The sequence below is a fragment of the Antechinus flavipes genome, chromosome 2 (genome assembly GCF_016432865.1).
Source record: "Antechinus flavipes isolate AdamAnt ecotype Samford, QLD, Australia chromosome 2, AdamAnt_v2, whole genome shotgun sequence".
NCBI lineage: Eukaryota > Metazoa > Chordata > Mammalia > Dasyuromorphia > Dasyuridae > Antechinus > Antechinus flavipes.
The window spans coordinates 256,261,570-256,286,288 of record NC_067399.1 but is presented as its reverse complement, the minus strand read 5'-3'; the positions used below and the strand labels follow the sequence as shown (position 1 = coordinate 256,286,288).

Sequence of the window (24,719 nt, the reverse complement as noted above, 5' to 3'; positions counted from 1 at the left end):
ACGACGGTACCCCCGTCTTTTCTAGGGAAGGAGAGGGGCCGAGCAGAGAAGTATCGGACAGACGCTGCCCAGAGAAAGAACTGAGCTCCAAACACCCTATGAGAAATTAACTTGCCTCAAATTAAAAAAAAAAAAACAAAAAAAAAAAAACACACAAAAACACCTTTTTTGGGGGGAGGGTGAGTGGTGGGGAACAATGACAAAGCCAGCTTTAATTTTCATAAGGACTTTTAAAGCGATAGACAAAGGTTTGGGGGCAAATCATTACTTTTTTCTTCTTTTTTAATCAAACATCAAAACAAAAAGAGCCCTAATAGTGGAAAAACGAGGATTTTCGATGAATGCGTGAATCTCCGTTTCCTGTCTTTTTTTTTTTTTTTTTAATTAAAGATAAATCCTATAGGTAACTTTCAAAACTGCCCTGCTTGTCTGTGCTTCTGTTTGTTCTGTTCTTTCCTGTTCATTTAAAAAATGTTTTGGTGGAACTTAAAAAAATATATATTGTTTATCCTTCCTACCCATCACCTACTCCCGGCAAAAAAATAAAATAAAATAACAACTACTCGTAACAAATAATGGTGGTCAAACAAAAGAAACCCACAACGGTCACATCCAAAACTGTTTCTGTACACTGTGTCCATCACTTCTTTTAAAAGGAAATGGGGAACATACTTCATCATCGATACCATGGTGACATGCTTGGTCATTGTGCTGTTATAAAAGTTTTAAGTTTATATTCAATTCACCCTGAGTCAGTTCACACGACCCAGATTTCTGGGAAGTCCATGTTTTTTTTTGACACTGATTACCATTCAATAATTTCCATTACATTCAAATACTATGACTTGCCAGGCCATTTCCCAATTGTTGAAGAGGAAATTTTAAGGCATCCCTTTGGATTCTAGTTTTAGGTCCCCCCCCCCCCTCCCTTACTCCTTCCCTTCCACTTTACAACCTGCTTCAAGATCAAAAAGTTTGGGTTTTTTTTCTTCCTTATATTTATTCCTTTTAGAACATGATCCTAATTCTCATCTTGCCCCTCTCTCAGCATTTTTCCATGTTAAATTTATTAAGTTCATCATGTATGCAATCTTCCTTTGTCCTATTCAGTAAGAGATTCATGAGAGTCAACTCCTCCACTCCATCCTGTTTGCATATTCTTCTCATAATCCCAATTATGAGAAATGACATTTTTTTCAAGTTCTGCCCCCTCCTTCCTTCTTTCCATCTATGTATTCCATTTATCCTCACTTTTCCTTCCCCTCTTCAAATCCTCAAGAGACCCTAATCCACCTCCAGGCCCTCTATTTGACCTATATAATTGGCTGCATTGCCTTAAGATTCTGAAAAGGAACTTCTCTCTTATTAGAATGTTAACATTGCCTCACAACAGTTCCTTACAAATTTGCCTTTCTAGATTTTTCTATTGACTCATAATCAGCTCTAGTCTCTTTATCAGAAATGCTTGAATATCTTCTATACATTAAAGATCCATTTCTCCTTTGTAGGATTATCCTGGGGTTTGTGAGAGATTAACACTATCCCTTACATTTTAAAATACTGTATTCTAAGAATTCTTATTTATGACAGAAACTGCCTGTTCCTCTGTGATCCTAACTGTGTCTCTTAAAACTGCTTCTTCCTGAAAGCATTTTTTTTTTTAAATTTCAATGTAAGAGTTCTTGATTTTGGCAATGATATTCCTAGGACTTCATTTCAGGAAGTTACTGGTGATCACTTTACCCTCTTGTTCTAATATATCTGATAGGTTTTCATTGATAACTTATTGAATATAGCATCCAGATATTTTTTCCTTTTCTTTTTGTGGTTTTCAGGACATCCAATAATTTTCATGTTTTCTCTTTCTGATATAAGCAACTTATTTGTGATATTAACTCTTATATTTTATTCTTTTTAAAAAATCTTTTGATTTTATTCTAATATTACTTGATATCTCACAGTCATTGATTTCTTTCACTTATTCTAGTTTTGAAAAATTTCTTCTTCAGTTGATCTATTTATCTCTCCGATTCTTTCTTCAAGAGCATTTATTTCATTTTTTATTTCTTCTAGGTTTTCTAAGCTTGTTTTTTCATCTATAAACTAAGAAAAATGGATAATTTTTCTGTAAAATGCCCTTTAAGGTCCCTTTCAACTGATTCTCTTCAGGGATGTTATAGAAAGCCCCTTCATTGCTAAACTGGAAAAAAAAAATTGTCTTCACATTGTTTTCACTTAGGAATTGCAATCCTTTGTCATCTGGCTTTCAGCTCCACTGCTCTCAAAGATCACCAATGACTTCCCACTCACTCAATTCAAAGGCCTTTTCCTTCTCCCCCATAAAAGTTTTTAATCTTGATTCTGCATTTGACATGACTAATCCCTCCAGGAGGACAGTCTTTTCCAATATGTCAGACTAACTTGACCCATCTTCATTGACTCTTTATGCTCTTCTCAATCCATAAGGTACTTGCTAAACTGCTATCTTTGACTCCTTCATTGGATTCTTCCTTGACAAATTTCCAACCACAGGTCTCACCCCTTCCTTTCTGATAGCAGTCCTACCTATAGTGCTCGTTAACTGTCCACTTAAATGTTCTACAATGAAGCAAACTGATCTTTCTCCCAAATCCATCCAGCTTTACTTTTTGTAACATTGCTATTCACCCATTCTCCCAAGTTCTTTTGAAACACTGATGGTTTTTGTTTGGTTGTTTTTTTTTTTTAACCTTTCAGTTTTTTACAAGCATTTATCAAATGTCTATTATATGCCAGGCACTGTGGTATCTCAGGGAATTCTGGCATAATCTTGACCTCAAGAAACTTATATTCTAATGGGAGACAGGGTAATACTTTTCCTGTTTTCAAATATCTACAGGGAAGTATGATCCACTGCTTCCTTCCCTTATTCATTCTTGCTTTACAATGACAAGTTCTTCCCAAATTTCTGGTCTAAATGTCTCCTGGCTTCATTTTGACATAATTCCTTTTCATTTATTCTGAGTAAAAGGCCTTGATATTTGAAGACATAAGAGGGAAGGCTGGACAGGAAGACGTGAGAGCACAGAGAATGCTAGTTGTCTCCATGAGCCAAAGACCTCAGGGAAAGAACAATGAATTTGGAACCAGAAGGCTTGGATTTGAATCTAAACTATTACCTATATGCTATTAGGCAAATCATCACTCCTCTGACCACATTTCCTCCTTTGTAAAAATGATCCCTAAGGCCCCATGACTAAGCTTTTCTTTGGACCCTTATGATGGCATTTGACTATGCCTCAGTAACAGCTCTCCTTTCCAGAAAGCATAAATCCCAGACAATTATCCATTTATTTTAGGATTGCTCCCAGTGTTAGAAAAACAAATCGGATGCCTGCCCACAGAATTGCTGTGAAACTTCTTGAAAGAGGCAGAAAAAGGCTCTGTTTTAGAGCTGACTATTGGCAATTCACATGTAGCATGACTACTTCTTGCCCTGAAATTATATCCCTGGGCTCAGCAGTCAACAAATTTTATTTATAGAAGACTTATTTATTCACCTGATTTTTTTTTTTTTTAAAGCCTTAATTTATATAAACACCAGCTACTATCTCAAGGTAGATAACAGCAAGTTTTCTTCCTTTTCTTTCTCCCAATGATTATTATACAATATATTAATATTCATGGATATAGCAACAGAAGAGGTAGGAAATGAGTTGGTGTGAAAAATTGAAAAAAAGACATAATATATCTGACTGCCTGAAGATGAGTAAAAAAGATGTCCTTTTCCCTGACAATTTACAAAATGTTCCTTCTCAGGTAAAATTACCCTTATTTGCATTTAAGATGTATTACTTAGAGAAACTCAAGAAGAGAATCATCAAAGATACTGAGATAATAGCTTCAATTAAGTAGCAGGATACAAAAAAAAATACCATATAGCAATTAAAAAATCCATTAGGAAATAACAGAAAAGAAAATTATATTCAAAATAACTACAAAATGTACAATATCTGGAATTACCAAGGCATAATAAATAAAATTACACAATAAAGAACTAATTCAAAACAAAAACAAACATAAAAACAAATGTTCTTTACCCATTTCTTAGATTCTCACCTCCCACCTCCCACCCTGCCAAAGATATTAAAATATTCTGATTCCCACTGGAAAGAGGGATATAGAAGATTTTGGCCCTCTTAACATAACAATGCTATAAAGGGCCAATTCTGTGTGGTTAGAAAGAACTGCAATGTGCAGTTCTCAAATAAAGATCATGGGATCCTGAGAAGACTATCCTGGGAATATTCAGTTGGGAAATGACTCCCACTGGCTAGAGATAGTAGAAACTCCACTTTTCCATGAATACATATTTATTCTAGAGTCACATATCTCAGTCACAATACTGAGATGCTAGAATACTCCCCAGGCATTTCTCAGTAATGACAGTGCCTGAAAATCTATTGGTCCACATGCTAGGATGTTCATTAGATGCAACAAAAGGAACAGGACAGTCTGGCCATATTCTCAAAACAAGGCAAAATAGGGAACACAATCAGCTCCTGCCTCTAGGGACCTTGCCAGGATTACTGGAATAGACATGCCAAAACTTCTTTCTTAGGTGAAAGGATCTGCAAGGGGGAAACTTCATCAAAAGTATCTCAAATTAACCCTGTGCATGAGAGGATGCAAATCTGAATTCATCACTATGTTTTCTTCCAGAAGAAGACTTGGGTGAGATATCTTTTCTTGGCAATGGCTCCACATTCTGGACATTTCTTAGTGGTCTGGAGAGGCAACAGAAAAATAAGGTAGTTTAAGAGGGATCCATTGTAGCCCATCTGCCAGGAGGGACAAACAGCTGAGTTAAGAAACAATCAATCAATCAAAAATTGATTCTATCCCTTAGAACGTCCCCAAGATTCCCAGAAATTCCTTCCTTATTTTTTATCCTATCTGTATCTTTTTCCTTTAGCTGCTGAAAACCCCTGGTGGTCTTACAAATGCATTAACTATCCAGTGATTGATTCTGAAACCCCGTTTCTAGAAGCCATCTGGCTAAGTGGAAATAGTGTAACAATTCTGTAACAATGGGCAATCCCCCAAAAAAGACAAAACATAAGATTCAATTTGAAGAAGGAATGAGGGGCTGAGGGAAGGGAAAGAAAGCTTCTACCTATCCCATAATAACTATGGCTAGTGAATTAACTGTTTGGAACAAACTTGACTCAGAAAAGTGAGTCTACAGTACTAAAGACAAAAAAAAAAAAAAAAAATCAATTCTTCAAAATGCACACAGATTGATGAAGACTTGCAGGTCCCCATCTGGGGGACAATTATTGTTCTCCCACAGGGGAATGAAGACCCTTTGCTGTAATGAATCTGACAAAAGAAAATAGGAACTGATCATCCTGCACAGTTTTGTAGACACAGGAGTGGGAAGAACAAAGACAAGAAGTTAAAGCCAACCTTGAAATGCCATTCCCAGCATGCCTTACAGGAATGGAAGTCACAAGCATGGCATTGAAAGGGCACCACATCCTCAGCACTGCAACCAGGACAATGGAAACCTTCTGAAAAGGGTAAGGGTGGAGAGGAGAGACAGGGACAAAAATTTGTGCCTGACATCCAGAGTTGTGTTCATCTCAGGGGTGAACTCCATGAAGCCATACGTGATACTCTCTGCAGTTTTAGACATGCAGGAAATCACCATTTCCAAGTGCCCCTCACTGTATTCAGTTTCTTTTGGAGGAGGAATAAGAGTGACCCTGACCTTTCAAGTCTACTGCCAATGACATGAAATCAAAAGGAAGGGGCAATTAGACAGCAACACAAAACAGCTTATTGAATAAAATGTAAACTCTTTGGATAGCTAAGCACAACAGATAAGAATGCTGGGCCTGGAGTCCGTGAGTCTCAGCATCCTGAGTTCAAATCCAGCCTCTGATACTTCCTAACTGTGTGATTCTAGGCAAGTCATTAATCCTGTTCTCCTCAGTTTCCTCACCTATAAAATGAACTGGAGAAAGAAATGGCAAACCACCCGAGTACCTTTGCCAAGAAAACCCCAAATGGGATCAGGAAGAGTTGGACATGACTGAAACGACTAAACAAAAAATAAACTCTTTATTTTGGCATTCAAGCTTACCTACAATATGGACCTAATCTACTTTTCTGTGTTTTTAGCACTAAAATGGTAAATTTTTTATTTTGCTTTCATTTCCCAACAAATGGTACATGGATACATATTGTTATTACACCTGATCCTTATTTTGGAAATGTAAAATCATATATGGACATGTGTAAGTTCTAATTTGAACAGTTAACTGTTTAAACTGGTCACAGAATCCATAATTAAACTGATTAGCAACTGATTTTGAGTTTCATTTCTAGTTCCAAAAAATCCACTTTTATAGAACTGAAATGATGACAGGCATCTGACTTAACTGTGAAGTAATATCCTGATAATCACCTCCATCTATTTCTATGAAAACTATTTATAAGGGTACTTTCCATAAAATAAAAGAAATGTTAAACTGGATCATATGGTATTGTCCACACCCTGAAGTCAACCACTACTAATTTTCCCCAGTATCTTATAACTCTAATAGTTTTGTATGTTCATAATCTTATTCACATGCTTGCAGGTCGTGGAACTGAGTGTGTCTGGGAGACATAGGGCTTATGTTTTCCTAAGGAGCTAAAGATTGAAGGAAGATAGGCCTTCTCTGTCTGTAGAGATGCAGAGAACTGCAAGCTAGCTTTATGAATGTCTCACACAGTGGTTCCCCATCCTACCCTCATATTCTCAGCAAAAAAGGTTCCTGATTGCCCCATTTGTATTTTGGCCCTGCCCTATCTCTTGGGGAGCTCATGGGATCCTTCTACATGACTTTCCTTGTCCTGAACTTGTGCTGAAATCCCTCCCTAAAGAAGGCATTCCTGATGCTCCCAGCCAACAGCCCTCTCTCCCTTCTCACATTTCCCATATGTAGCAACTTGTATTTCTTGTTTGCACTTATTCCTTTATGCCACATATCCCAATTATCTGGGCACGTTTCTGATCCTTCCCATAAACATAGGAATTCTCTGGGGGCTAAAACTGTGCCTATTTCATTCTAGCATGAAATAAGTCCTGGCTTGGTACAAAGTAGTTATTTAATATGAACCGAATTAAATATAAGCAAATGACAAAATGTGGTACTGGTGAAAAGTGCTTTGAATAGTCAGGAAGAGAGCCCTGTCCTGGCTGCAGTCATCCGGAAGGTTTTGTGAAGAATGGAGAATTTGATGTGGGCTTTAAAGAATGAGATGCTTTGGAATAGTACAAGACATTCAAACCCTAATAAACTCCTGAAAACCATAATCCTATTTCTAATTCCTTGTTTTCTATTTCTCAAACTTAATTCCAACCTTCAAGTTTGTGGCCATCCCAAAGATGTCTCTGAAAGCTTGAAAGACATGTTTTTAAAGCTGCTGTTAGATCAAGACAAATACATTTGTCCTTTTGCAGCTCCAAGGTGGCTAGAGTGAAAAGAGATTGGAGAAAGAGGCAGGAAACCTGGATTCTAATTCAGGCTTTGTGATTAAAGACTGCCTGACCCTAAGTAAATCATTGTCCTCACCTGTATGGTAAGAGTTGAGGTAATACTTTCTAGGACCAAAGATCTGGAGCTTAAAGGGACCACAAGAACTGCCTAATTCAATGCCTTCAATTTATAGATTAGGAAACTGAGGAGGATCAAGAAGGTAAAATGACTGGCTCAAGATCACACAAGTGGTAAGATCTGGAATGAAATCTGAATCCAGGCTTGCTGCTTCTGCCTTAGGCTGCCTGATAGTGACAGCAAGAACTATTTTCAGTCTTTGTTTCCATAGGGCTCAGCTCAGAGTCTAACACAAAACAGGATGAGGAGGATGCTTTTCAATCAAATCTGCCTCAACTTGGAAGCTTTAGATGGTTTGGTGAGAGTCAGAAGAAAGCATCCTCTGACTTCTTCCTTGGATTCCTGCTAGGAAATATCTTTTAAGTAATTCTGCACATCCAGGATCTGTCTTCCTGGGTCCCAGAGCTGTCCTCACTATCATGGACCTAAGTGGGGGTTAGGCTTCTCCCAAGTCAGGACAGATCTATGTGGGTTGGGCAATAAGCTCCCAATTAATTTGAGACTAGTCTGCAAATGTTTCAGGATATAAATTTTTGTGCTTTTGGCTCAATGCAATGCATACAGATCACATATCTCAAAATCACCAAAATTCAACTAAGTGGGACCTTGGAGATAAAAGTTCCAGTCGTAGAGCTGGCATGAGACCCTGAGACCTGGATTCAAATTGGGCCTCTAACATATACTGGATGTGTGACCTTGGGGAAATTACTTATATGGGGAAATCTCAGTGCTCAAGCCAAGTCTCTAATTTAGTAAGTTGAAATCTAAGAAGGGTTTTGCCCTTCATTGGCAAAGAGATTTCTTATCTGGAAAAGTCCCAATACCAACAAAATTAAAAATCCCACAAGGATTACCATAAACCACAAAAAGTTTAGGATTGTCACTCACCCCATTCCAGCTCAACGTTAGAAGGGAGAGCAGGGATGGGGCCAGGCTCCACACTTGTTGGCAGGTGGCTGGCATCTTCAGGAGATTTACTTTCTGGAGATTCTGATTTTTTTAGTTTGCAGCAAAAGGAAGAAATTTTACTTTGAACTTTCCTAGACTTCTCAGGCTCCAAGACATCTGTGGGATAAAGACCTCTGGTTACAGAAGACAGATTGCAACCCACCTTCTTGTATTCCCAGACACTCACAAGTTGTTAGAAGTGTTTCCAGAACATTGCCACCTTGATTGCACTATCTAGGTTCTTCCCTCCCTTGCTTCTCCCACACCTTCCACCCCCATAAAATATATCATGTGAGTTTGGAATACTAGATATAGTAGGAAGAAACTAGCGCAAACATGATCTTAGGAAAAATCTAAAGATCCAAAAATGACTCAGATACTTTCATGTTTAGAATCTTAAGTGTGTCTCACATAGGAGGGAAGGACACAAGAGTCCCTAACTGAATTATCTATCTTTTTGTTGAGAAACAAAGAATCTTTCTCATCTTACAGAAACAAAGCAATTATTATTATTTTTTTTGAGCAAATGAGATAGTCACCACTAAAACATGACCTGTATTTGGAAGTCCTGGGATAATGGTGACTAGAAAGGACAAGAGCCCAGCTTTATGAGTTACTTATAGAAAGTGAAAAGAAAGCCATGTCCTACCAGGCTTGGATCCTTCCATGAGCCCCTGCATTTCAACCTCTTCCCCTACTTGGGGACCTAGGCTGGAGGGTTCTGGGTGGTTCTTGCAGGGAGAAGACAGTGTCCCTTCTTCAGGAGATGTCCCTGTCAAGTCCATACACATCTGGAGAAATTGCTTCTTATGATGAGGGCGAACAAACATGGAGAACTCTGATAAACAGAAGAATCAGCCATTAGCAACAAGAAGAGCAACTGGTCCCTGTCCCCTCACCCTCACCTCCTTGCTCCATATTGGGTATGTGTGTATGTGGGGGGGGGGGGAGGGAGGGGTTAATCCTGTCATCTGTGCTCCAAGGGCCAGAATTAGTTTGCAGCTTGGTCTCTGAATTGTTTTGGGTGTATATTGTCAGATCACTCCCACTCTATATGGTCTCAAGCCTTCTGAAAACAGAGAACTTTTCATCTCCCCCCAACTTGAAAGAAGCAAAAAAACAAACAAACAAAAAATCCAACTCTGTGAAAGGGATAAGAATAGAGTTTGCTGCTAAATGTAGTAATGGGAAGGAGTCATGGCCTCTAAGAGCCCAGGAAAAAGCAGAGGACTTGGAATTTCTGGAGGTGGAATTTCTCCCTGGTTTTGCTTTAATATTTCCACTGCGTTTTTGGGAGATCCTGAAAACTATCCTATTGGTTTCAGGGGGATCAGTCAACAGGACCAGCAGAGAACGTTTCTTTGCCAGCCTTCATGCCTCTTGCAGAAGGGTAGCTGTTCAGTTGGCCAAAACCAAGAAGCCTAGAGAGACAGGTTACTCAGTTTATCCAGCACACTGCTTTATGGGGATCCCCCAGGCCATGGCAAACACTTGCTTTGGAGAAGATGCAGGTTCTCAGGTTTCTCAGTGGTGAGGGCAGCAATCACAGACACCATTGCTTCATAGTTGTCATCTTTCTTATAAGTGGAGAGGGCTGTAGAGAACTGGCTGTAACAGCTTGGCCCAAGGGAGTTCTTGACGTCTGCAAGATAGGCTGTGATAGCAGCATGTCCCTTCTTCTCTCCTGGGGCTTTTGGCTCCTCTCTGGTTGTGCTGCTCAAGACACTTGGGTGGTTTTCTCCTAATGGAGAAGGAAGGCAACATTAATAAGACTGTTTTTGGAAATAGGCAACTTCTGAACTGCAGCCCAAAGAGGGGCCTCGGGAAGCAGCCAGGAGGATAAAGTATTGCTCTGGTCTCTTTACATGAGCACATAAACAAGTTTTCTCACCAAGGAACTGATTCAAAAAAAAAAAAAAAAAACTCAGTCTGAAAAATGGAAAATCCAATTTAAATAGACCCAGAAGCAAGGATTCTTATTCCTACTGGGGTAAAGATTCACTATTTGACATTTTGCAAAACAGTTTGACAGGTTATGTTCAGATTAACACATCACAGGCAATGTGTGCCAAATGGATACACAGTTTACATATCAAAGATCATATTACAAGTAAAGAGTTTTTGATCAAACGGGAATAAAGAAAATCACAGGTGATGAAAAAGAAATGACAAAATGAACAGATTTTAGAAACCTGAATAAGTTTCTATGAATTAAAGCAGAGTAAAATGAGCAGAACCAAGAAAACAATTTACACAATAACTCTTTCAAGGAAAACAATTGTCAAAGACTTCAGAATTCTAATCAAGAGAGAAATGCATCTGATACCTATCAAACTGCTTAACATAACAGAAAAGGGAAATGGCAAATGCTAGAAGGGATATGGAAAGACAGAGACACTAATACACTGTTGGTAGAGTTGTGAACTGACCATTTTGAAGTATTAGGGACTGTACCCCAAAAGCTATAAAACCGTGTATACCTGTTGACTCAGCAAAGGAATAGGAAAAGAACTTTCTATGTACAAAAATATTTATAGTAGCTCTTTTTGTGATGGCAAAGAATTGGAAGTTGAGGAGAGGAGATACCTATCAATTGGAAATGGCTAATGGTAGTATATAATTGTGGCAGAATACTATTGTACAATTAAAAAAAAAAAACTAAGCAGGATAGTTCCAGAAAAAAACAAGGAAGACTATATGAACTGATGCAGAGTAAAGTGAGCAGAATCAGGAGATCCATGTACAAAGTAACATCAATACTATAATAATGATCAATTGTAAGATTTAGCTATTCCCATTAATAAAATAATTCAAGAAAATTCTAAATAATTTTGTTATAAAAAAAAAAAAAGATGTTATCAACCTCCACAGAAATGATAAACTCAGTAGACTGAAACATATTTTTTTTCAAAATTTCAAATTTCGTTTATTTTTCTTGTTGTTCCCCTTCTTCCCCCCACCCCCCCCCCCCTTTTTTTTTTTTTTTTTGAAACATGGCTCATGGAAGTTTGCTGCAATGGAAAAAGCACCAGTCCTGGAATCAGGAGGACTTGAATTCAAATCTGGCTTCACATACTTAATTGCTATGGACCCTGCAGAGGAATAAAGAGAGGAAAGAAGGAAAAAAGGAAGAAAGGAAAGAAGGAAATATTGTTAACAGGGCATGATTTCACACATATAATTTATGATGTATTGTTTGTCTTCCCAATGGATGGAAAAGAGGTTGGAGGGAAAGAATTAGGAACTCAAATTTTTAAAAAATTAGTATTTAAAGCATAAGTTAAAAAAAAAAAAGAACTCTAATCAATACAATGACCAATCATGACTCCTGATGACTGATAATGAATAATACTTCCCACCTCTTGATGGGAAGATAGACTTGATGATAGACTAAAAATGGCAAACAAGACACACATTTTGAGGCAGGTATAAACTTGTTTTATTCAACTTGTTACAAGGAAGATCTTCTATTTTAGGGAGGCAAACAGAGAGAGCTACAAGAGGAAGTATGTAGGAATAGTGAAAAAGAAGACAGAGGAGGAGGAGGAGGAGGAGGAGAAAAAAAAAGAATATCAATGAAACCTCTTAAAAATATACACAAGAGAAAAAATATTTTCAAAAGGGGAATCAAGGAAGAATAAGAATGAAATAACTACTATGTTAAATTTAGTATATACTTTTACTTTTAAAAACTGTATAGTATCAATCCTGTTTATGTTCTTTGTATAAGGAAATGGTCCTATTGTTGAGTTCAGAAAAGTAATAAAGAAAAAAATTGAACCATTCCTAACCTCTGAAAAGTTTTTTTAATAAAAGGCGTAAAGTGACATTAAAAAAAGATTGATCGATTGATTGGCTGAGAAAAGTGAGGTTAAGTGATTTGCCTACGGAAACCCAGCTAGGAAGTGTTAAGTGTCTGAGGTCACATTTGAACTCAGGTCCACCTGACTTCTGGGTTGGTGCTCTATCCATTGCATCACCTAGCTGCTCCTTATTTATTTTTTTTTCTAAAGAGATATAGCATATATTCTTTCTAAGTATTTATTATTGGTATTATCCTCTTTTGTATTAAAAATTTTAAAGATTTGCTTTGAACATCCAAAGAGATTGGCCATTAATGTGTCTACTTCATTTCTCTATTGAACTCAGTTCATGGGAAGATGGATAGATAAGTCAGGATACCTTGGATGGTGATCTGAGAAACCAGGTGGGCTCTACCCTGGTTCAGATGAATGTCTGAATTCAGCTGTTGGGTCACGCCCTCTGAAAAGGTCATTTTCATCTTGCTCTGCTTCTTTTCTGTAAAGAAAATCATGTGGGAAAACAACCATAGGCTTCCTATCTATGGAATATAGTCAATCACATAAAGTCATATCTTCTTCTACTTTTATATTATTGAATGAAGCCCATCATGGTACTAAATACGCTGAAGATACTACTAAATAAAACTCATTTGGTTCAACAAGAGAACCCACCCACTGTTAACATCAAAGCAATAGAGAAAAGAGAAGATTTTGGTCTGGCTTTCTCTAAGAGTCTTTGATCTATGCAAAACAGAGCTGACAGAGGCTCCAACAGACATCTGGGACATAGCATGAGAGTTTTCAACCAAGTCTTGCCTTCAAAAGGTATGCCTTAAATTCCACCAGCTTTTCTTCATAATCCATGGCTGAGCTCTCACTAGGAAACTATAAAAATCACGCTCGAATTTGTTTAATATTTTCAGTCTGTACCATCTCCTTAGTTTATTTTTTTTTTATACAAAATAGAATCTTCTTTTTACTGGCCCCCAAACAGCCTCTGCTAAATGTGTATGGGGATTTTAATATCCACACCTTAGATCCTAGGAAAGAAATCTATGTCCCCCATCTTCCATCAATAATTTTATTGTGACTCTTTAAATGCTCCTCATCCTTATCCCAAACACTTTAGTAGGCTTGATGTACCCCATCCTTGGACTTATTGACATTATAATCTGTATATTTAAAGAACTAAGGCCTTTAAGGTATTCCTCCCCACCCTGGTTGTAGTCCCTTTCCATTCTAAGAAACATCATAGGTGAGGTCCACAGAAGGAACACTTTACAAAATTCAATGGTTTGATGTGGATATTCCTTGAGGAAGCCCAAAGAAGGATGGTATTCCCAATAGCAGAATGTTGTACCAAAACATAGGTGCTTTTTAACTTTACTCCGATTGAAATAGGTAATAATAATTCAAGACTTTAGCCTTTTAAAATAAAAAAATCTTTTTAACTGGTAGAGAGTCCAAGTGACTAATAGAGAAAAAAAGCTATCTTGGAAAGAAAGTTCAAATAAGGAGAAAAGGGAAATCCATAAAATAGGCAGATCAGGTATAAAACAGAAAAGACTTTGAAAAACACTTGGTAAAGGATTCTAAAATCAATAAGAAGGGTGTTAAAAATATAGGATAGCTTGGGAATGGTGGGGCCAATAAAGTGCTTTCAAAAAAATTAGGAAAAGTTTGCTGACAGAGAATTCTTTGAAATTCTTTTTTCAGGACATTATTAGGAAGGTGCCTACTTCAAAACTGTTCCCTAAAATGAAGTGACTGAAGGTAGTAGGGGGAAAGTTCTCAATAGTCAGGAGGATATATATCAAGTAGAAACTATAAACATAGGAAGAAAACTAGGATCAGTCTGGCAAGTCTAAATTAAGGTTAAAACTGGGGACTCACTGATCATTATGGATGTAATGGTCTGGACAGCAGAAAGTTACTGATATAACTACAAAAGAGAAGAGATGTAGAGAAAACTGATTATAGACCAAAAGGGAAAGGACTCCAAAAGGGTAAGAGTACAGAGCGTTACAGAGTAGTAAATCTCATCTCCATGTGGTACAGATAGGTAGAAAATATGACGCTGTTTATAAACCAAAATATTTACAGAAACATGTTTGTGTAATAGGACAGGAAATGAAGATGTGCACAAACTTGAAATGGCTAAACAAACTGTGGTACATGGTTGTAAAGGTAATGGAATATGAATACTTCATAAAAATATGATGGAATATGAACCACTGAAATAAAACAATACAGATAATGACTGTAACAATGTAAATAAAATAAACAAGAACTGAACACTATGACAAAACTTGAAGCTGAGTAAGAAACAAGAACTCCTTTGTTAGAGGCCAGGGACCATGGGTATGGAATACAGCACATCCTATCAATCATGTGATGCTTTAGCTTATTTTACAGAACTGCATTTCCTTCTTTGTATTTTTTGTAACAAAAATTAGTTCTCTTAGCAGGGGAAGGGAAAGGCATATTAGCTAGAAATGAATAATATTTATTTATTCTTCTGAGGCAATTGGGGTGAAGTAACTTTCCCAGGATCACACAGCTAGGAAGTAACTAGGTGTCTGAGATCAAATTTGAACTCAGGTCCTCCTGACTTCAGGGCTGGTGCTCTATCCACTGCGCCACCTCGCTGCTTCAGGAATAATATTTATTAAACTCTTATGACGTGCCAGGGGGCAGCTAGGTGGCGCAGTGGGTAGAGCACTGCACTTAGTTGCAGGAAGACTCATTCTCATGAGTTCAAAGCCAGCGTCAGACACTTAATAACTGAGTAACTCTGGGCAGGTCACTCACCCTGTTTGCCTCAGTTTCCTTCACTGCAAAATGAGCTGGAGAAGGAAATGGCAAACCGCTCCAGTGTCTTTGTGTCAAGAAAACCTCAAATGGGGTTACGAAGGGTGGGGAAATGACTGAAAATGACTAACAACAACACTACCCACAAAATACAACGTGCCAAACACCGCTCCGCAGCAGTAGGGAGACGAATAGAGAAGGCAGAGGCAAGGCAGAGGCAAGACAGGCCCAGCTCTCTACGAGGTTCACAAAAACAATTCACTAGCAGGAATGGGGGTCTTCCCAGTGTGGGGGACCTAGCAGGAATGGCAAAAGGTAATTAAATAAAAAACATTAACAAATCTATGGAAGAAGGCTATTAAATAGGTGAATTTATACATAGCCAAATAAAATGTCTTTAGGGATTAAAAAAAAAAAAAAAACAACTGCACCATACATATGAACTCATTTGTACTGTGGTGGAAAGAACACCACAATTGAAATTACCTTGATAAATGCTAGCTCTTAGAGTCAACTCCAGAAACGCTAAAAAAAACTCTGCTTAAAGAGATGAGGAGACAATAACACAGAGAGAGATATTAAGAAGCAGCTGAAGGAATGCAGTTCAGACACAACTTATGCAATACCAGAGAAGCAGGGGGAAGGATGGACATGTAAAGAGTGGGAAAATTTGGCTAGAAGATAGAGTACATGAAAGGGAATAAGATGCAGGGATCCCAAAGAGGTAGGCTGCAGTCAAACTTAAGAAGAATACAACAATTGACTTGGATATTAGACTTGACATACCAAAGGCATTTCCAGGTGGAAAGCTGTTGATACAAGAATACTGTTTAGGAGTACTGACTCAGGAGTCATCGTACAGAGATAAGAGTACCCATGAGAGCTGATAACATTGCTAAGAGAAAGGGCCAGAGGGCCAGGGACTCAAAGCTGGAAGAGTCTGAGGCCATCTACTCCAAATGTCCCATTTTACAGATTCTCAAACTCAGTTTCCTCACCTGTAAAGCAGATAATGGGGCACCCCCATGGCATACCATATTCAGCACCAGGCATGGAGTCAGGAAGACTTGAGTTCACTCAGACACTTCCTAGCTATGTGACTTTAAGTAAGTTATTTAACCCTGTTTGTCTCAGTTTCCTCATCTGTAAAATGAGCTGGAGAAGGAAATGGCAAAACATGCCAATATCTTTGCCAAGAAAAACCCAACAGGGTCACAGAGTCAGAAATAAATAAAGCGAATGAATTGAACAACAAAAAGAGAGACAGCACTTATAACATCACCTCAAAGGGTTGATAGGGATCAAAAGAGAATGTATAGAAATTCATTTGTAAACTTTAAAGCTACAGAGAATGACAGCCTAAGAATTAGAAGAGATTTTCCTTCATTTAGTCCAATTCTTATTTTACAGATGAAAAACTCAGGGTCCAGAGAGATAAAGCCATTTGCCCAAGACCAACCAAGCACAAATAGCAGGACTAAAATTTGGACCTGCAGTGGGTGGCTCTGAATCCGCCAGAGTTATCACTGACATCAACTTCATTATTCCCTTCATCACCTCTAAGTCCCCATGCTCACCAGAGACAAAAGATCCCCACAGATTGCTTTGAGCCTCAGGGATTTGCAAGTCCTCCCTCCCTCCCTAGGGCTTTCAGGATCTCACCGTTTGAGTCCTGGGCCAACTGCTCCCTCTTTTCTCGTGGCAGACTGTGCTCGGGTTTGTAGCCGCAGCTCAGCCCAGTGAGCCTGAGGCACGCTTCTTCAAACAGCTTCTTATGATGTGGCCGGACAAATTGGTAAAATCCTGTTCAAAAAAGAGTCCATAGTGGTCACCATGTGGAAAGTGGTCCCTGAATTAAGAAGCAAGTCAAGAGCCACTCATTTAACTTTGATAAAGTATAAAAGACTAAGTCAGGTTTCAGAAGGAACACAGATGAATGGGAAACATCACAAAACTCTTACTTTACTAGAAAGTTTTAACATTACTGGCCAACCATTTTAGATTAGTTTGGGTATAATCCTGTGGGTTGTCTGAACAGAATTAGATGGTCTTGGAAGAACTACATCATCAAAGAAGAATATTAACTAGGGGATAGGTGGGGTAATATGGCAAGGCAGACAATTCTTAGAACTAAGAAGTATGTTCCTGTTCAAATAAATATGCTAGTGAGACCAATGGAAGGCAAGAGTTTTGTTAACGTTCAATTTTCTTTGGAATTTTCCAGTCTAGAAACATTTCTAGGAAGCAGTAACTCCCCTTGCACTCAATGTTCTTTTCTGATTGATTTATTATGATGATGTAGAAACCTGAGCTCAGAATATATGAAAATAGGATGCAGTTTCTAGAATATTTAGCTGGAAAAAAAGACCTGGAAAGGCAAGATACTTGTCTTCAAGCATTTGATGGGCTACCAAATACAAGTGGCATTAGACTTGTTCTCCCTGGCCCCAGATGACTATTGTTTGCTTGTTTCTCGTTGTTGTTTTTCCTTTATTCTTGAAGAGGACCATGATGTTGGGGAGGTCATGCCATGATATGCAAATAAATTGGATTTAAGTGAGGGAAGGCTGTGCATTTTCCCTCTAGCACTTTCTAAGTCCAGTGGCCAGATACAGATCAGGACAACTTGAGATGGTCTTCAAAGGTCTTCAAAATTAAGAATAATAGGTAATACATGCAAAAATATTTGTAGCAGCTCTTTTTTATGGTAGCAAAGAATTAGAAAAATGAGCAGATGCCTGTCACTTAGAGAATGCTGAACAAGTTGTGACATATGAGATAATAGAATATTGTTCTATAAAAAATGATTTACAAGCTGATTTCAGAAAGGCCTAGAAATATTTACACGAACTGATGCTGAGCAAAACAAGCAGAACTAGGGATACAATAACAACAAGAATGTGCAAGGATCAACTATGAAAGACTTGGTTCTTCTTACTGGTTCAGTGATCTAAAGCAAGCCTAAATAGACTTTGGATAGAAAATGTCATCTGCATCCAGAAAAAGACCTATGGAGACTGAATGTAAATCAACACATGCTATGTTCACTCTTTTTTTTTCTATTTTTTTTATCTCTCTCATGATTTTTCCCTTTTGCTCTGATTTTTCTTTCCCAACATAATTCATGAAGCAAAGTGTATTAAAAATAAATAAATAAATGTAACAATGGGTAGAAGTTGCAAAAGACAACTTAATATGTTTAAGCTCAATCAGAGAAAACTGGCTAAAAATGATGATTATCCTAGTGGAATGAACTGCGCTGGTTTCCTAATAGGATGCTCCCTCACTGGAGAATGAACAAAAGGCAAAATGGCCAATTGTCAGGTAGTTTGTCAAAGGGATTCCTATTCACACATGGGTTGGACTAGATGTCTACTGAAGATCCTTCTAACAAAGATTCTGTGATTCTATGAATCTGAATTGTGACTACTTCTTGTGTGCTACTCACAGTTTTGTTGGATTTCATTCACGGTGGCCTTCAAGAATAATCTTGTTAGAAGGTTTTGATGGATAATCACAGGAAGAGAACAGGGACAGAATCATAGTACCTTGGAGCAAATTGTGCTTCTTTAGGTCCTCTGCAAAGAGTGTACTAATGTGAGTCATCATGGTGTGAAAGTCATCAGTCCCCTTATATTGCTGCAAGGTTCTTGTGAAGAGATCAAAGTTGGCCTGGCTCAGGGACTGCTTCACTGATAACATAAACAGCTTGGCTTTGCCTGCCTGCTCCAAGGGGATAGATTCTCTCTTAACCTATAAGAAAAACAAAGGCAAAAGCATCTAGAAATTCCCAAGTTTCTGGACGAGGAACTCAAAGCTTGACAGATTGTACTTTAGGCATTTTTATACACCAGAAGGAAAAAATGATTTTCCCTGTATTTTCTGGGCTAAGAGAAGGGGCAAAGTGAGCTTAGAATTAGTAATATTAGGGAGGATCTTTGCAATCAGTACAGGGATGGGAAAACTGAAGAAAGCAGTTAATTGAGTTTCCTAAGGCCATATAGTAGAAGGGGATAAAATTAGGATAGTCTAAATTCTTAATTCAGAGCCGATTCATTCAAACTACACTACTTAACAGGTAGAACACGTAAAAAGATAAAATTTATTCAAGTTTTGGAAAAAATCAATCCCAAAACATACTTATTAGAAAAAGTTTTTAAAAACTTCCCTTTCCATCATCAAAAGATATGGTTAAGGCCAAGAGTAATAGCAATATCAACTAGATTTTAGAGAGAGTCCAGATATATTCATTATGTGGGAAATAAAAAAGGTAGGGAATAAAGAGAGCAAAAAAGAAAAATGTTCTTGGGGAACTTACATCCAATTATTGCTATTTTTCTGTCAACAGAAAGAGATAATGAAGTCTAAATACACATTCAAGCAAAATTTTTTCACTTAAAAATATGTTTTGGTTTGATTTGTTTTTGTTTGCTTATTCTGCAACATGGTTAACTTGAAAATGTTTTGCCTTCAAAATGGGTAGAGATAATTGCTTACTGTTTCAGGGAAGGGGGAGATGAGGAATAAGGAGAATTTGGAATTTTCAATTTTAAAAAGCAAATACTAAAAATTGCTTTTACATGTTATTGGGGAAAAAACAAAATATTCAAAATGAGGAGTGGGAGGAAGAGAAGGATGTTAAAAATAAATTTCAAAAATTAAAATTAAAAAAAAATTATTAAAGAGGTTAGATGTGTCACAGTGGTTTTAAGTAACATGTCTAGTCACTCACAACCAAACAAGTCTGATTATTTATGTCTCAAGTTTCACTCATATCATACCTTTGACCCCTAAGTATATGGTCTATGTAAACTTATTGTGGAGAAAGGGTAATAGGAGAAAAGTGAAAAGGAAGGTTTAGAATCTCAAAGGCAATCTGCGGAAAACAGTCTGCATTCTATGGGTACTGAGAGCAGAAAAACCAAAAAAAAAAGAGAGCAGGAACAAAACTATCCAGGGTGTGTTGGTTGGACAGTTCAATCTAACCACTCAGCTGTGGGAGGAAACACCCAGCAGGGAAGAGGAGAAAAGTAGATAAGGATTATTCTTGAGAGCAATCGTGTGCTAAACAACAAGAATCATCCTATATCCATTTCTGGCATTGGATGTCAGATCTGAAGTGGATGCCACAGGCGTCTGCATGATTAGCACATGGCTAGTAACAGGCTTCTTGATTCATGAGAATTACATCATTATCAAATGAAGCAATGAAAAATGCTGTCTACTTCTGGGCAGAGAACTGATAACATCTGCAAATTGAAGCATAATTTTTTCCATTTTCTTTATTTTTCCTTGCCTTTTTTATGGCAACATGGCTAATATGGGAATGTTTTGCAGGATTTCACATGTATAACTGAAATTTTAATTCTTGCCTTGTCAATGGGTGGGGAAGGGCCAGCATGGAGGGGGAAGAGTTTGGAACTCAAAATTTTTTAAAATGTTAAATAAAATTTTTTTTTAAAGAAGCAAATGGGAAAATAGTCAACACTACTTTCCCAGCAAGTTTAAGGATTTCAAATCAGCCTAATTAGGAGAATGCACACTAGGGAAAGAGAAATATAGACCTTACTCTTAATAGTAGATATGTAGATTTAAGACTTCTCTATTCCAAAACTATTTTATAAATGAAGAAAAATGAGAGGTGGAATTATTTGTTCAAATTCAAATAGCTAGTAAATAGCAGAACTAAGTTTTAAACTCAAATTTTTAAAAAAAGTATTGTGCCATGACACATCATGATAATTTATTTCTATCCCATACTCAGAGATCCAGACTAAACTTGCAGAACATTCAAAAGCAATGAACAGGGAGTGAGAATTATTCTCAGAGTGATTTTTCCCATTGTTTAGAGAGCTAACTAGAATTCAAGTTCAAATAGGAAAGGGGAATGTGATTCCTTTGTAGCCTTCTTGAAAAGCATGGCTTTTCCTCAAAATTAGAATTTTTTTTTTTTGTTGTTAAAACTAGAATTTTTGAGAATCCAATCTTTGTTGTATTTCTCAAAGTCACCTTTATAAATCTTGAAAGTATTTCTGTTCAGCTCAGTGATTTCCAGGTTAGAGCTACTATTATCATAACAGGATTTCTATGCCAAATATCTCTCTGTCTAATGCCTGGGAAGTATAGAGGCAGTTACTTAATTCCTATAAAAAAACTTCTCTTCCCAGAAGCAAAGAGCTGAGACATGCCTCATAAGATTTAAAGTAATAATAATCCTTGGGGAATTCCAACAGGGAAAAGCAGCATAAGGGAGTTCCTAGATGATACTGTTAACTAGATTGATTATAAGCCTTCTTGGTTCAAGCTGAAAGATGTGAGGGGGGAAAAAACCCCATAAAACATTCATATATGTGCAAACCAAAAGCTTCTGTCAACAATTTGTAAAAAGACTGGAAACAATCAAAGGGATGAAGAACAATGCTACCTGTGTGATATGGTCATGCTAGGTTTCTGGAAACAGAAAAATCATTCACTTAAATATTATTTCAAGCCTGGACACACTTTGAAACTATTCTGAAAAGTAAAAGGTCAACTAGCACTGAGAGGAAGTCCTGTTTATAACACTGTCGTTGACTCAGTATCTATCCAAGAACATGCCATTTAACCTCTCCTAACAATCAAATATAGAGTTTGAGGTTTTTAAGAGCCTCCTTGGCAATAAATTATGAAGCAATACCCAAAAGTACCTATTGCTCTACTGCCTCTGAAACCTCTTTCTGCCAATAGTACAGTATTTTGTACCTAGTACATTTTTTTTTTTTTTTGGCGAGGCAATCAGGGTTACATGACTTCCCCAGGGTCACATAATTAGTAAATGTCAAATATTTGGCAGGATTTGAACTCTGGTCCTCCAGACTCCACGGCCAGTGCTCTTTCCATTTTGCTATCTAGTTACTTTATACTATGTTCTTAATTGTTTATTTAAATTTTAAAAAAAAATACAGCACAGAAAAAAGTTCAGAAGGAGACAGAGGAAAGCAGGGCAGTATTGAAAACCAATGTGTTAAATTTAATATTATACATTAACAAAAAGAAAATATTTTTTAAAAGCTTGATGAAATCAAATGGCAATGGTGTAAGGTAGTGGGAGGAAAACTGGCATCAAAAGGATCAGGGGCAAATAAAAATCTCTCTGGGATTCTTTGATTCACCTTTAAATTAAGGGGATGAACTACATGTCTCTTCAGGCCTTGGTAGAGTTAAATCCTAAATACTCGAGGTCTAAGACTACTGATTTTGGAATGGGCCAACTCTGGAGTTGTGGGAGTCTTAAACACTAGGATCCCCGACATGTCCCTAGTGACTTCTCCCAGAAACTTTCCTTTGCCTAATATTAACCAAGGAATTTTCTCTGCAAAGACCTCCCAAGTGGAATTTATGACCCATTTCCCTTCTTGTGTTTTGGAGTCTCTCTCGCAGTCACTGTCTCCTGAAGGAGAACATAAACAGTGAGCTGCACAAACTCAGGAGTCCATATCAAGTCCTTCAGTATCGTAAGCATTAATAATGTAGGTTGAAGGGATATTAGAAACAACCTGTAAACAGTCCTTAAAAATCAAATTTATTAAAGTTTAGTATTAGGATATTACATAATTGAATACCCCTTATCCTAAAGTAAATGCTACCACAGACATTCAGACAAACTGTGTCCTTCAGCAAAAGTGAAGTCCTTATTAGCCTGGAAAGGAAAATTCAAATTATATTTAAATCCATTAAGGATTATTCCTATCTATCATAACTACAGCCTAGATTATTAAATTCTAAAAGTTTGAAAACTACAGGCCTCTATAAAGACTCTGCATTTACTCTAGTCAGAAGACCACTTAGGTGTAACCCAAGCACAAAATCAAAAACTGGAAATACATGGGCCAATGCTCTCTAAGAAGCTCAAAATATGTATCAGTTTCTCCCAGGCCTTTCTGGAGACTCTCCTTCCTACTCACCTCTGATTTCATTCCTAGGCCAAGAAAAGAGTCCTTTTTATTAGCTCTTTTTCCCTAGAGAATCAGAATCCTTTTTCTCTTTCTTTTTTTGTTAAACCCAGACCTAAACACATAGAAAAATGGGATTATAACTAAAGCACATTTCAATTTTTCTAGTCATGAATTTGGGGAATAGGTTTCTTTTTGTTTGTTTGTTTTGTTTTGAATAGTACAGAAAGCACAATACCTGGTTACTAACAATCTTAATTTTCTTCTTTCCTCCTATCTGTTCATCTGTTAATCTCTTCTCATACTGTAAGGACAAGGTAGAGAGACGCTGAGCCTGTAGAGAAAAGAAAATCACTTCAGATTCTTTCATTCTATCTTTGGAATCTACAAAGATAGTGAGATAGTCTTCACTGGTTTAACCCATAAGAAATGGATGAAATACCCTAGAAATCCATAGGAAGATAAAACAGGAAACCAGAACTCAAAAGATTAATCAGTTGAACATAAAAGTTCTTGACCATCTACTTTGAATAAGCCCCAGGTTACTAACACCAGGCCCCAGAATCTCTTAATAACATAAGATATTGATTAAGATATACCTTTCCACAATTACCATGCTACACAAGAAAAATCAGCTCAAAAAGGGAAAAAATGAGAAAGAAAACAAAATGCAAGCAAACAATGAGAAGAAAGTGAAAGCACTATGTTGTGATTCACTCTCAGGAGTCCTCTCTCTGGATGCAGATGGCTCTCTGCATCACAAGATCATTGGAATTGGCCTGAATCACCTTGCTGTTGAACAAAGCCACTTCCATCAGAATTGATTATCATACAGTCTTGTTGTTGCTATATACAATGTTCTCCTGGTTCTGCCCAGTTCACTCAGCATTAGTTCATGTAAGTCTCTACAGGCCTCTCTGAAATCATCCTGCTGATCATTTCTTAGAGAACAATAATATTCCATAATGTTCATAGGCGATAGTCTATTCAACCATTCCCCATCTGATGGGCATCTACTCAGTTTCCAGTTCCTTGCCACTGCAAAAAGAGCTGATATAAATATTTTTGTACATGTGGTTTCTTTTCCCTTTTTTTTTGATCTCTTTGGGATTCAGGCCTAGTAGAGACATTGCTGGATCAAAGGGTATTGTGTTACTCTATTATGTGTGCATATTATGTACCCCTGAGTGCTAAGACAAAGGTTAATTTCTGGGTGTGATATGCAAATATGACTTTCAGATGATGCAAATTATATGACTGAAAGTAACAGAACATTGGAAATACTAGAAGGCTGGAAGTTTAATCCTAAGAATTATGTAAATCTTCAGGGATTTTAAAACACTTGAGAGAGAAAAAACGAAGAAGGAAAAAGATCGAACCTGCAGTTCGGCATTAGTTCTTAGGGAGAACTGAAACTAAGATTTTTGCCCAACCTATTTCACCCCAAATGAAGATGGATTCTGTTGATTCAGGCTGAGATCCTAAATTGAGGATCTATAGACATCCTGAAAGTCTGCTACACTGAAGCAAAGCAGGTCTGGTAGGCAGGGAAGGAACTGCTTGAGATGGCTTATGAGGGA

At 37.4% G+C, this 24,719-nt stretch overlaps 2 protein-coding genes across 6 annotated transcripts in view; one reads left to right on the top strand and one right to left on the bottom strand.

The window, feature by feature from the left end:
- Positions 1-5,379, top strand: part of ARFRP1 (ADP ribosylation factor related protein 1) — a 30,811-nt gene extending 25,432 nt beyond the window's left edge. Inside the window, exon 7 of one of the 2 annotated variants that reach the window (XM_051976796.1) lies at positions 4,955-5,379. In XM_051976796.1, the coding sequence (XP_051832756.1) occupies positions 4,955-5,002 (48 nt within the window). In that variant the 3' untranslated portion in view covers positions 5,003-5,379. Of the gene's footprint in view, positions 1-25; positions 3,553-4,954 lie in introns of those variants that run through there. The other variant, XM_051976793.1, reaches the window with a different exon arrangement.
- The window catches only part of RTEL1 (regulator of telomere elongation helicase 1), a 98,924-nt gene continuing 78,072 nt past the window's right edge, over positions 3,868-24,719 (bottom strand). For 2 of the 4 annotated variants that reach the window (XM_051976768.1, XM_051976769.1), the window contains exons 28-36: positions 23,378-23,473; positions 18,757-18,961; positions 16,871-17,011; positions 12,777-12,893; positions 10,090-10,335; positions 9,244-9,432; positions 8,535-8,711; positions 5,449-5,552; positions 3,868-4,766 (exon numbers count right to left, since the gene is read on the bottom strand). In XM_051976768.1, the coding sequence (XP_051832728.1) occupies positions 4,686-4,766; positions 5,449-5,552; positions 8,535-8,711; positions 9,244-9,432; positions 10,090-10,335; positions 12,777-12,893; positions 16,871-17,011; positions 18,757-18,961; positions 23,378-23,473 (1,356 nt within the window). In that variant the 3' untranslated portion in view covers positions 3,868-4,685. The remainder of the gene's footprint in view (positions 4,767-5,448; positions 5,553-8,534; positions 8,712-9,243; positions 9,433-10,089; positions 10,336-12,776; positions 12,894-16,870; positions 17,012-18,756; positions 18,962-23,377; positions 23,474-24,719) is intronic. The other 2 variants (XM_051976771.1, XM_051976770.1) reach the window with 2 other exon arrangements.